At 41.5% G+C, this 13,760-nt stretch overlaps 1 protein-coding gene across 2 annotated transcripts in view; it reads right to left on the reverse strand.

Moving 5' to 3' along the window:
• Positions 1-2,685: 2,685 nt before the first annotated feature.
• The window catches only part of LOC128690975 (divergent protein kinase domain 2A), a 39,029-nt gene continuing 27,954 nt past the window's right edge, over positions 2,686-13,760 (reverse strand). For both annotated transcript variants that reach the window (XM_053779794.2, XM_053779793.2), the window contains exon 5: positions 2,686-7,298. In XM_053779794.2, coding sequence (XP_053635769.1) covers positions 7,065-7,298 — 234 coding nt within the window. In that variant the 3' untranslated portion in view covers positions 2,686-7,064. The remainder of the gene's footprint in view (positions 7,299-13,760) is intronic.

The following is a 13,760-nucleotide window of genomic DNA, read 5'->3' on the forward strand; positions in this document are numbered from 1 at the left end:
GGACTGTACCAAGGTAGGGGGGGGCAAAAGGGTGGAGGGAACTGGAGAAGCATGGAAGGGGACAGAAGAGGCAGAAACCTGGGAGGTGGCAGAAGAGGAAGAAACTTGGGAGGGAACAGGGGAGGAAGGTACAGTACGAGGAGGAGGGTGAACATCTACACTTGTAACAGAGCCAGTGAGAGGGGGAGAACCAGGTACAGAGACAGGGAAGGGAAAATGAGGAGGTGGAAGATGGGTAGGAGGTGTTAACGGACCTTTTTTTGACTTTTGAGAAGTAAAGGGACGATTGGAAGGAGGTGTCATACGAGATCTCGTCGCTACTGAGGCTTGTGAGAGAGAACATGAAGAAGCGAGATCAGACTGAGACGTTGAAGTAGGGACATCTGAGCCGAGGACAGCAAAAGAATTAGCTACAGGAGTGACTATGGGAGAGGTAACCACAGAGGTGGGTGAAGAAGATGGGATACCAGAAGTGGGGGGACGTTTTGAAACACGGGAATAAGAAATACGAGGTAGTCTCCCTTGGAGGCGGAGATGAGAAACTGTCATGGCATAAGGGAGACCTTCTGCCTCTTTGAGGTAACGGATTTCCCGCTCGTTTAAGTAGACTTGACAACGGCGAGTGTACGAAGGGTGAGCCTCATGACAATTAAGGCAAGAGGGAGGTCGATTGCAAGACGTATTAGAATGGTCATCGGCACCACAGACTGGGCATTCGGCGATAGATCTGCAATATTTCGCTGGATGGCCAAATCGCCAGCAATTTCTACACTGTTGCGGTGTAGGGATCACCTTTCGAACTTGTAACCAATGTCCTGCTACATAAACTGAGGATGGGAGTTCACGGCTGTCAAAAGTTAAACGAGCCACATTGCTAGGGTATCTTCTCCGCCCGCGGGCAGGAAGAACGTAAGTGTCTACCTTGAGGATTGGGAGATCTTGGAGTTCCAGCTGTTCAAGAATGTCAGTGCCACATGTCTGGAAATTTTGTTGAACTATGGTATGGGGCAGAATGACGGTACCACTACAAGAATTGAGGGAATGATGCTTTTCAATAGTGACAGGAACAGTATTGATATGGGAAAGACGAGAAAGCTCATGAGCCTGGGTAGCATTCTGTACGGTGATGATGTGCGTACCGCTCTTAAGAGCATGAAAAGAAATATCTTTACCAACATGGCGTAGGAGTGCCTTGCCAATACTGTGGTCAGAAAGATAGGCAGTAGAGGAAGTCGGTCGTAAAGTGAAGAATTTAGTCCATTGTGCAGTCTGAAACTGAGCGAGGAAAGGTAGTGAAGGACGTGTCGATCTTTTCTGAGAAGAACGAGAAGGTGGAGAAGTATCATCAGCAGGTAATTGCCGTTGGCGTTTAGGCATGGGACCAGAGTTGGTCCGACGTGGAACGGGCCGGCGATTCAAAAATTGCCGCACCGTAGAGGGAGAGGCCGGAAGCATAGTCAGAGGAGAGCGAAGGTCAGATAAATCGAAGGAGTCAGTCGAGGCCTCAGTACCTGAAGCGGGTGAGGAAACAGCACCGGCAAGAGGTACAGAGGCATGAGGAGTGTCCGAAGAGTGGTCCAAAGATGAGGCGGGGTCAGAACGGGGTGCAGTATCAAGAAGGGGCCCGGGGGTAGCAGGTTCATGGACTAGGGCTGCCATGGTTAGGTTACTTCTTTCTTTTTGTTTTTAAGAAAAAAAAAGAAAAGAAAAGAAAATAAAAAAAAAAAATAAAAAAAGGGAGGACCGGGGAGGGATAGTTCCTAGGAGGAATGAAAGGGCCAGAAATCTCCCTCCGCGCCCAAGAGGACCTCAGCACCGCAAGTAGTGCAGATGCAGCATGGAACCCGTGCCATACCCTACCCATCATGCCAGTAAACCAGCAATCCGGGATAGCAACCTCACATCTGCCGAGCTACCTCTGTGGACAAAAGAGAGGGCGGCCGGAAATCTGCCACAAAGCATACCTCCTTCGGCCACCACCCCCGGAATCCGAAAGGTGGCTTCCAGAGATACACCCGTCGCCCGAGAGACACCCAAAGCCACTCTCCGGGATACTGTAGAGGGATCGGGACATCCCCAGGCAATCCAGATTCCACGGCAAACTACGCCACCGCCAAGAACCTCAACGGAATGGGATGGACCCCGGTACCCTTTCCCCTACCTAGGAACTAGAGTGCCTGTGGGAAAAAAAAAAAAAAAAAAAGGAAGGGGTGGGGAGGAGGAGGAGGAAAGGAAAAAGGGGAGGATGGGATAGGGAACGGGGGATTGGGAGGTAATTAGGTTCAGTCTGAGGAAGGAGACCGACAGGTCTAATTCCTCAGACCAAGAGCCTCTTCACCACGCCAAGGAGCCCCCCTTGAAGAGGTCCTGGGAACATGATGAATTGAATAGAGGAAATGTTTTAGTGCCAGTAATGTTTACCTTGTTAATGTTGCACTCTATTTTTAAATTGGTAATATTTTAACCATAAAATTGGTCATATTACCAACTTCTGTGCACTTCATGGGGTAGTTGTAATAGTTAAATGGGCAGTTTCTTGTGCTCAATAAGTAGAACAGAAGGCATACTAGTGAAATAGCTAAAAAATCTAGTCAAATGGAGCAATGGAATTGACTTACAAGAGGACTCAAAGTCAGCAACATTGCCAATGCATAAACTTGTGGTGTTGCTAACTCTGAGCCTGAGTAATTTCATCACATTTCATAATTTTGGTGTCATTACCTTGAGAAAAAGATTCTCTACCATTTCAAAAGATTTTTTTTTTTTTTTCAAGTGGACACTAGGAGCAATATTAATTTTCAGAGTCTGGACAGTGGAAGGGTTAATCCACCACTGAAATATACTACAAATCCCATTTGTGTGTTGACATATTGAGGCTCACTTGTTATTACACATAGCTACAATCTCAACTGGCATTGCATATAGCTATTGCAAAAATAAGTAACTATGTCAATGACTAGAGTGAAGAACTGATCATATTAGAGCAACAGGGAAAAAACTATAGCAATCAAACAATCCAACTGATGGGAAGGCAAGTTCAGCATTGTTTGCATGGTTTCAAACAATGATTAAAAAACAAAATGAATAACAGGTCAAGAATGTTCTGTACATATTATATTGCATTTTTTTTTACTGTAGTTTAATGTCACCTCAGGGATTAAAGGGCTCTTGATTAAATGAATTGGAGCTGTCCTTCCCTTCCTTGGATCAACCCTGATTGCCTCTCATTCCTATAGCATATGATCCCTAAGGCTTTAGAACTTTACCATAAATATAATAGTAGGATAAAGTCTTCAAACTTTCATTTTATGGACACTGTCATACAAATATCCACAAAACTGTTCAACTTATTATTAACCAGTAGCACATTTTTCAATATTTTATGCAAGATATTGCAGTTACTCATAATTCATAAATAATTTTATTGTGTAGACATGTAAATAGGTCAAGTCAATTTCTTAACACTCTAAAATGTTATGATCATAAAACACTTAATAAATAAAAACTGCTACAGTGTAATGTGAATTTTACACACTTTTAAACATATACATTACAGCAATACCTTGCATAGCACAGGTTTTGATATAATCCAGTTCATAAATTTAATAATATAAATTTTATTTAACTGTATTAGACACCGATACTGGACTGCTGCTATGTACCAGGCTAGTATGATGCAAACATCAGTATCACTCCAGACTCTGAGTAGTGAAGTCTTATACAGTACATACATATATAAAAAAATTCTTCATTATATAAAGTACTGGTACCCCTTTTATATGCAAATATGAGTGGAAAGAGGAAATGAAATGATACTGAGTGTACTAGAAGATGTAAATAGTTAACATTAGATGAAAAACTAGAATTTATAAAACATGAAGATGATGCATCATATGCTAAAATACCAGGTGACAAGAAAATGAATGAAGCATCGGTATGTGCGCACATTAGGAATAAAGATAAAATTAAAAGAATGACACAGTAGAATGACATGGAAAGCATATAAATCTATAGGGGAAGGAAGGCGAGGTAGGGGTCGTCCTCGAAAGGGTTGGAGAGAGGGGGTAAAGGAGGTTTTGTGGGCGAGGGGCTTGGACTTCCAGCAAGCGTGCATGAGCGTGTTAGATAGGAGTGAATGGAGACAAGTGGTACTTGGGACCTGACGATCTGTTGGAGTGTGAGCAGGGTAATATTTAGTGAAAGGATTCAGGGAAACCGGTTAATTTCATATAGTCGGACTTGAGTCCTGGAAATGGGAAGTACAATGCCTGCACTTTAAAGGAGGGCTTGGGATATTGGCAGTTTGGAGGGATATGTTGTGTATCTTTATACGTATATGCTTCTAAACTGTTGTATTCTGAGCACCTCTGCAAAAACAGTGATAATGTGTGAGTGTGGTGAAAGTGTTGAATGATGATGAAAGCATTTTCTTTTTGGGGATTTTCTTTCTTTTTTTGGGTCACCCTGCCTCGGTGGGAGATGGCCGACTTGTTGAAAAAAAAAATAAATAAAAGACGTGGAATGGCTACAGCATCTGTATGTCAAGAATGATTGTTAATGTTCGTAGTTCTGAAGTGGATAATTTGGAACGTCTTTTAACGTTATGGATTGAAGACTGCAGCCAGAAAAGAATTCCTTTAATTCAGATGACGATTCAAGATAATGCACCAAGTCTCTATTCAATGTTAAAAAAAGAAAATGGCAATGGAGAAAGCTTTTTGGCAAGGTGTGGTTCGTTTTACAACTTTTAAAAAGCATATGAGGAGTGATTGGTGGAATGATGAGGTAAAGGGTGAGATAAAAGAGAAAAAGGTTGCTAATAAGTTTTTACAAAGAAGTGATATAAGAAGGGTGGAGTATATGGAGAGTAAAAGAGAAGTGAAGAGAGTAGTAAGGGAGTACAAAAGGAGAGCAAATGATAGAGTGGGTGAAAATAAGAACAAAATTTGGAGTGAGATAAATAGGTTAAAAAAGCCTAGGGAACAAATGGATTTGAGTTAAAAAACAGAATAGGGGAGTGAGTAGATGGGGACCTGGAGGTATTGGGAAGATGGTGGGAATATTTTGAGGAGCTTAAATGTCGATGAAGAGAGAGAGGCAGTAATTTCGTGCATTGGTCAGGAAGGTCCAATATCTTTTAGGAGTGAAAAGCTGGATGGCACTGGGTAGACTGAAAGGGGGTAAAGCAGCTGGAACTGATGGGATCGTGACAGAAATATTAAAAGCAAGTGGGGATATAGTTTTGGAGTGGTTGGTACTTTTGTTCAATAAATGTATGAAAGAGGGGAAGGTACCTAGGTATTGGTGGAGTGTGTATGTCCTTTATACAAAAGGAAGGGGGACAAAGGAGAATGTAAAAATTACAGGGGAATAAGTTTACTGAGTAAACCTGGTAAAGTGTATGGTAAGAGTTATTACTGAAAGAATTAGAGGAAAGACAGAGCAGGATTGCAGATGAACAAGGAGGCTTTAGAATGGGTAAGGGATGTGAGACCAAGTGTTTACATTGAAGCATATAAGTGAACAATATTTAGACCAAGGTAGGGAAGTTTTTATTGCATTTATGGATTCAGAAAAGGCATATGATAGGGTGGATAGGGGTGCAATGTGGCAGATGTTGCAAGTGTATGGAATTAGTAGTAATTTAATAAATGCTGTAAAGAGTTTTTATGAGGATAGGCTCAGGTCAGGAAAGAGAGATTACTATCCAGTAAAAGTAGGTCTTGGACAGGGATGTGTAATGTCACTATGGTTGTTTAACATATTTATAGATTTAATTGTAAAAGAAGTATATGCTAGGGTGCAGGCGAGAGGGGTGGGATTCAACTATGGGGAATCAAATACAAAATGGGAATTGACGTGGTTACTTTTTGCTGATGACACTGTGCTTATGGAAGATTTTAAAAGAAAAGCTGCAAAGGTTAGTGGACGAGTTTGGGAGGGTGTGTAAAGGTAGAAAGTTGAAAGTGAACATAGATAAAAGGTGATGAGGGTATCAAACAATTTAGATAAAGAAAAACTGTATATCACATTGGAGAGAGGGAGTATGGAAGAAGTGAATGTTTTCAGATATTTGGGAGTTGACTTGTCAGTGGATGGGTTTTTGAAGGATGAGGTTAACCACAGACTTGATGACGGAAAAATGGTGAGCGGTGCACTGAGGTATCTGTGGAGATAAAAAAATGTTATCCATGAAGGCAAAGTACAGTGGTGCCAACACTCTTATGTGGGTGTGAAGCTTGAGTTGCAAATGCTGCAGCAAGGAGGTGGATGAAGGCAGTGGAGATGTCCTGTCTAAGGGCAATATGTGGTCTAAATATTATGCAGAGAATTTGGAGTGTGGAAATTAGGTGTGGAGTTACTAAAAGTATTAGTCAGAGGGCTGAAGAGGGGTTGTTGAGGTGGTTTGGTCATTTAGAGAGAATGGATCAAAGTAGAACGACTTAGAGAGCATATAAATCTGTAGGGGAAGGAATGCGGGGTAGGGGTCGTCCTCAAAAAGGTTGGAGGGAGGAGGTAAAGGTGGCTTTGTGGGCGAGGGGCTTGGACTTCAAGCAAGTGTGCGTGAGTGTGTTAGATAGGAGTGAATGGAGACGAATGGTTTTTGGGACCTGACGAGCTGTTGGAGTGTGAGCAGGGTAATATTTTGTGAAGGGATTCAGGGAAACCGGTTAGCCGGACTTGAGTCCTGGAAATGGGAAGTACAATGTATGCACATTAAAGGAGGGGTTTGGGATATTGGCAGTTTCGAGGGACTTCTGAACTGCCATATCTGAGTGCCTCTGCAAAGACAGTGATTATGTATGAGTGAGGTGAAAGTGTTGAATGATGAAAGTATTTTCTTTTTTGGGGATTTTCTTTCTTTTTGGGTCATCCTGCCTCGGTGGGAGATGACCGACATGTTGAAAAAAAAATATACATGTATATATCAACACTCCTCTGAAGCAAGATTTCTCTTACATATTAATTAGAATAAATAAATAACATTTGTTCAAAATCAGAAATAAATTTATATTAATGAAAATAACTCTAGTATACATGTACTAGTTGTCAGAGTTGAAGCATCAGCTGGGCTTTCCTCCTTTCTGCAGTACAGTCAATAACTGCGTGTGAAGAGCAGCTGCTGCCTTTCTCCTCGTGGGTAGGGCATGAGTGTAGGCATTTGTGCCAGAGGGATGGCCTGCACAGTCTTCAACCAAGGATAACAGTAATGGATACTCCTCGAATACCCAGGAGGGAGGTGAGTGCAAGAGACCTTCAGGGAGATCTTGTGAAAATGCACTTGATGAAAGTATACCCTGAATAAAATGGCAGAGAAAAAGGCATTGTACATTTTGATTATTATATTTGCAAGATATGAATATGGCATAATAATTCAACAAGCATCTGCTTTCAGTTTTTTTGCTTTTAACATAATTCAGCAGTCTTGTCCGATCTAGCACTTAAACAAGTACTGTAATGCTAAGAAAAAATGTGCCACAAAAGAGAGGCATGCAAAAATGTGATCATTCAGTGTGAATAAAAATCTGGTGCATCTTCTACCCTGAGAGCAATGAATAATCAATAATATTAATAATAATCATAGGTAGTAGGTTGGTAGACAGCAACCGCCCAGGAAGGTACTACCATCCTGCCAAGTGAGTGTAAAACAAAAGCCTGTAATTGTTTTACATGATGGTAGGATTGCTGGTGTCCTTTTTTCTGTCTCATGAACATGCAAGATTTCAGGTACGTCTTCCCCTCAAGGAAGGTTCCTTGATGTTGGTGAGGGGCTCTTGATTTAGGGAATTGGATCTGTGCTCCAGTTCCCCAAATTAAGCCTGAATGCCTTCCACATCCCCCCCCCAGGCGCTGTATAATCCTCCGGGTTTAGCGCTTCCCCTTTGATTATAATAATAATCAGGTACGTCTTGCTACTTCCACTTACACTTAGGTCACACTACACATACATGTACAAGCATATATATACACACACCCCTCTGGGTTTTCTGCTATTTTCTTTCTAGTTCTTGTTCTTCTTTATTTCCTCTTATCTCCATAGGGAAGTGGAACAGAATTCTTCCTCCGTAAGCCATGTGTGTTGTAAGAAGTGACTAAAATGCCGGGAGCAAGGGGCTAGTAACCCCTTCTCCTGTATATATTACTAAATGTAAAAGGAGAAGCTTTCGTTTTTCCTTTTGGGCCACCTCGCCTCAGTGGGATATGGCCAGTGTGTTGAAAGAAAGAAGATTAATAATAATATTTTAGTTTAGCATGATACATGTTTGTACAAAGGAATATAATACTGTACAGTGGTACCCAGGGTTTCAGCCATAATTCATTCCAGAAGGCTGTTCGAGTGCCGTTATCAAACGAATTTGTTCCTATAAGGAATAATGTAAATTAGATTAGTCCGTTTCAGATCACCAAAGCTACACTTACAAAAGCACTTAAAATAATGCACTTATATAACTGAGTTGGGAGCTGTACGAAACTCAGGGTACCACTGTACTTGGGTGTACATGCCAAAAGCCCCTTTATATGCAAAGCATTTTGGGCAAACTTAAAACTAACTTAAAATTAATAAGGCAATAACAGTACACATGGTCATTGTGCGAGTTACAATGAATACAAGAGAACTGAATACAGCCTCTCCTCACTTAACGACATACTCGTTTACTGATGACTCAGACTTACGACGGGCTCTCTGACCTGTATGCATACCTAAATAATGTATATAAGAGCTGATTTCCTCTATTCTGTTTATTACAATATATATACAGTACACTACTGTATAAACATTTAAATATATATTAACAATGTTATAAATGGTGCAAAGGTGACATTAAAGCAATATCAAAGATGGTTGACATACACCCACTACCATTATAGTATGCTCCTCTTTTAGCGATGAATTCATTCATCGATGCGGTACTAGGAATGGAACTCCGTTGTTAAGTGAGGAGAGGATGTATGTATTCTATTAGATTATGCTATATGGCTTTAATAAGTTTTGTAGGGAAGAATTACAATTTTGATTATGTATTAACCTTAGGTGGACACAATGGAGTGATTAACATTTGAAGTGAATACAGATATTGAGAGTAAGTACATATTGACTATAAAGTTTTACCTATATTCATGATATTGAGCAAATGAATGTACAGTGGACCCCTCAACTAACGGCGGCATCGTCTAACGCCAAAATCAACTAACGGCTCTCTTTGGCGTCAAAATATTGGCTCTACCAATGCCGAAAGACTCTTCTAAAGGCTTTCGTCCTGAGTGAGTCCAGCCACTCCAAGACTCCATGTATAGCCAGTGTCCCACTGTTTACAAGCCGTTGTGGTTGATTCCATGCATACATGTGATATATTTTGTATTATGCCATTGTTTTTAGTGCTTGTAACTGCTAAATAAGCCACCATGGGCCCAAAGAAAGTTTCTAGTGCCAGCCCTGTGATAAAGAAGGAAAAAAACAAAAAATTCAAGAAAAAACTTGTAGCAAAGTACCAAAGTGGAGGAGGAAGAGAGAGGGGACAATGTGCCTTCTGCAGTGATTCAGTGATTCTACAATATGTACGATACTAAAGCAGCAGGTATCAATAAAGGCTATAGTGCCAGCCAGCGATAAAGTGTAGAATTAACAGTGTAGCAAGTAAGTTAAGTGAGTAAGTGATAGAAAAATGACATGAAAGTAACTCTCCAATGTTGTTGGATGTGTGTATATCCGCTGAACATATGCCGGCCTGCTATCTTCCACTACCCTAAACCTCTGCCAGCATCTCCTCCATCAAACTAACTAATTAACACCTCCTGCGAGGTAAGTGTAAATATAAAAGTGTAAACACAAAAGTAAATACAGTGGTCCCTCAATAATTGTCCGGCCTGAAAGTCGTCCATTTCGGAAATAGTCACGTTATTTCGTCTAAACATTGGCTCGCAAATGGTCCGTTAACTTGCTAATCGTCTTTCGTCCTGGATGCGTACTCATGGCTCTGAGCACCTCGGCCTCCCTTCCCAGCCAGTGTGCCATTGTTTACCAGTGAGCGACGGTCTCCTCACGTGTTCATACGAAATATTTCGTAATATTCCATTCCAAAGAAAGCTCCTAGTGCCAAGCCTTTGGTAAAGAAGGTGAGAAATACGACTGAATTTAAGAAAAACATCACTGAACAATATGAAAGTGGCATACGTGTGGGCGAACTGGCCAGGATGTATAACAAATCCCGTACAACCATATCTTCCATCATAGCCAAGAAAAAGGAAATCAAAGAAGCTGTTGTTGCAAAGGGGGTAAATATGCTGACAAAAATGAGATCACCAGTACTCGAAGATGTTGAGAAGTTATTATTGGTGTGGATAAACGAGAAACAATTAGCAGGAGATAGTCTTATGATGTCAATTTTTTTTTAAAAGGCTAGGCAGTTGCATGACGATTTGGTAAAGAAATTGCCTGCAACTAGTGGTGAGGTGAGTGAATTTAAGGCCAGCAAAGGCTGGTTTGAGAGATTTAAGAAGCGTACTGGCATACACAGTGTGATAAGGCATGGTGAGGCTGCCAGTTCGGACCAAAAAGCAGCTGAAAAATATGTGCAGGAATTCAAGGAGTACATAAACAGTGAAGGACTGAAACCTGAACAAGTGTTCAATTGTGACGAAACAGGCCTCTTTTGGAAGAAAATGCCAAAGAGGACCTACATTACTCAGGAAGAAAAGGCACTGCCAGGACACAAGCCTATGAAAGACAGGCTGACACTCATGCTGTGCTAATGCTAGTGGGGATTTCAAAGTGAAGCCGTTACTAGTGTACCATTCTGAAAATCCCAGTGTGTTCAAGAAAAACAATGTTATGAAGAGTAAATTGTGTGTGTTTTGGAGATCTAATAATAAGGCATGGGTCATGAGGGAAATTTTCGTCGAGTGGTTCAATAAAGTGTTTGGCCCTAGTGTGAAGAATTACCTCCTGGAAAAGAAATTGGATCTCTAAGTGCCTCCTAGTAATGGACAATGCACCTGCTCATCCTCCAAACTTGGATGACCTAATTCTGAAGGAGTTTGGGTTCATCACAGTAAAGTTCTTGCCCCTGAATACCACTCCTCTCCTCCAGCCCATAGACCAGCAGGTCATTTCAAACTTTAAAAAACTCTACAGCAAAGCAATGTTTGAAAGGTGCTTTAATGTGACCTCAGACACTCACTTGACCCTAAGCGATTTTTGGAAAGAACATTTCAGTATTCTCCATTGCATAAGCCTTATAGGTAAGGCTTGGGAGGGAGTGACTACCAGAAACTTGTGGCCAGACTGTGTCCACAGGAGGGATTCTGAAGGGTTTGAAGCGGCCCCTGATGACCCTATGTCAGTTGTGAACTCTATTGTGGCACTGGGGAGTTCCATGGGGTTGGATGCGAGTTTGGAGGATGTGGAAGAGTTGGTGGAGGACCACAACGAAGAGCTAACCACTGAGGAGCTGCAAGAGCTTCAGCAGGAAGAGCAACAGATTGCAGCTCAGAATCTTGCTGCAGAGGAGGAGGAGGAAGAGAGATGGAAGAAGGTGCCTTCTTCAGAAATTAAGGAGATTTTTGAAATGTGGGGGAGGATGGAAAGATTTATGGAGAAACATCACCCTGAGAAGGATGTTGCAAACCATATTGGCAACCTGTACAGTGACAGAGTCTTGGCCCGTTTTAGGGAAGTTTTAAAGAGACTCCAGAAACAGAGCTCTCTGGACAGTTTTTTTGTGAGACAGGACTCAGTGACTCTCAAGCTGGTCCTAGTGGCATTAAGAAACAAAGAAGAGAAGTAACCCCAGAAAAGCACTTGGTAGCTGAGGTATTGATGGAAGGGGATTCCCCTTCCAAACAGTAATTCAATCTCTCTCCTCCTCCAGTCTTCCATACATTAAGAAGAATCGCCAATAAAGGTAAGTGTTATGCTGTTAATGTTTTATTCATCATGTCCCATTGTATTGTTTATGTACTACATTTATATTTCATGTAAAAATTTTTTATATTTTAATACTTCTGGGTGTCAGGAACGGATTAATTGTATTTACATTATTTCTTATGGGGAAAATTGATTTGAAAATCATCTATTTCGATAATAGTCCCACTTCCAGGAACGGATTAAGGATGATAATTGAGGGACCACTGTACATGTATATTACGTGTAAATATGAAAGGACCCCAATGGAAATACATAAGTCACTCTGACTTTTTTGGGTTATCCTAGATACTTTACACATATGCTGCTATATATGATAATGTATGTAACTGTATTTGTGTATACCTGAATAAACTTACTTAATTATTTATAAATTAATGGTAAGTACAATGCCTGCACTCTAAAGGAGGGGTTTGGGATATTGGCAGTTTGGAGGGATATATTGTGTATTTTTATACGTATATACAGTGGACCCCTGCCTTACGAATGCATTGGGTTACGTTAAATCCGCCATATGAAGCATTTGAACGCAAAAATTTTGCCTCGCCTCACGTGATTTGTCCGGGACACGTTCCACGTGGCCTCAGCTGCCCCGTGCATGCCAGTGTTTACAAGCCAGCCAGTGCAGTCGCATCTAAGCATACATTCGGTACATTTCACATTATCACAGTGTTTTTAGTGCTTGTAACTGCAAAATAAGTCACCATGCGCCCCAAGAAAGCTTCTAGTGCCAACCCTGTGGTAAAAAGGGTGAAAATTACTATGGAAATGAAGAAAGAGATAATAGCTAAGTATGAAAGTGGAGTGCGTGTCTTGGAGCTGGCCAGGCTGTATACCAAACCCCAATCGACCATCGCTACTATCTTGGCCAACAAAATGGCAATCAAGGAAGCTGTTCTTGCAAAAGGTGCAAGTTTGTTTTTGAAACAGAGATCACAAGTGATAGAAGATGTTGCGAGACTGTTATTGGTGTGGATAAATGAAAAACAGATAGCAGGAGATAGCATCTCTCAAGCGATCATATGTGAAAATGCCTGCTAGCCCCTCGCACACAAAACCTCCTTTACCCCCTCCCTCCAAAGTTAGCCCGCCTTCCTTCCACTACATGAGAAGATTCGCTCCATTCTCATTAGAACAATGCCTGCAACTAGTGGTGATGTGAGTGAATTTAAGGCCAGCAAAGGTTGGTTTGAGAGATTTAAGAATCGTAGTGGCATACACAGTGTGAGAAGGCATGGTGAGGCTGCCAGTTCGGACCAAAAAAAATATGTGAAGGAATTCAAGGAGTACATAGACAGTGAAGAATTGCAACCTGAACAAGTGTTTAATTGCGATGAAACAGGCCTGTTTTGGAAGAAAATGCCAAGCAGGACCTACATTACTCAGGAGGAAAAGGCACTCCCAGGACATAAGCCTATGAAAGGCAGGCTTACTCTTCTGATGTGTGCTAATGCTAGTGGTGATTGCAAAGTGAAGCCTTTATTGGTGTATCACTCTGAAACTCCCAGAGCATTCAGGCAAAACAATGTCGTCAAGGCTAATTTGTACGTGCTGTGGAGGGCAAACAGTAAGGCATGGGTCACTAGGGACTTTTTCTATGACTGGTTACACCATGCATTTGCCCCCACTCTGAAAAATTACCTAATGGAAAAGAAATTGGACCTTAAGTGCCTCCTGGTATTAGACAATGCTCCCGGTCATCCTTCAGACTTGGCAGACCAACTTTCTAGGGACATGAGCTTCATTAAGGTCAAGTTTTTGCCTCCTAATACCACTCCTCTCCTGCAGCCCATGGACCAGCAGGTCATTTCAAACTTCAAAAAAATCTACAAAAAAG

The sequence above is a fragment of the Cherax quadricarinatus genome, chromosome 24 (assembly GCF_038502225.1).
Source record: "Cherax quadricarinatus isolate ZL_2023a chromosome 24, ASM3850222v1, whole genome shotgun sequence".
NCBI classification, from domain to species: domain Eukaryota; kingdom Metazoa; phylum Arthropoda; class Malacostraca; order Decapoda; family Parastacidae; genus Cherax; species Cherax quadricarinatus.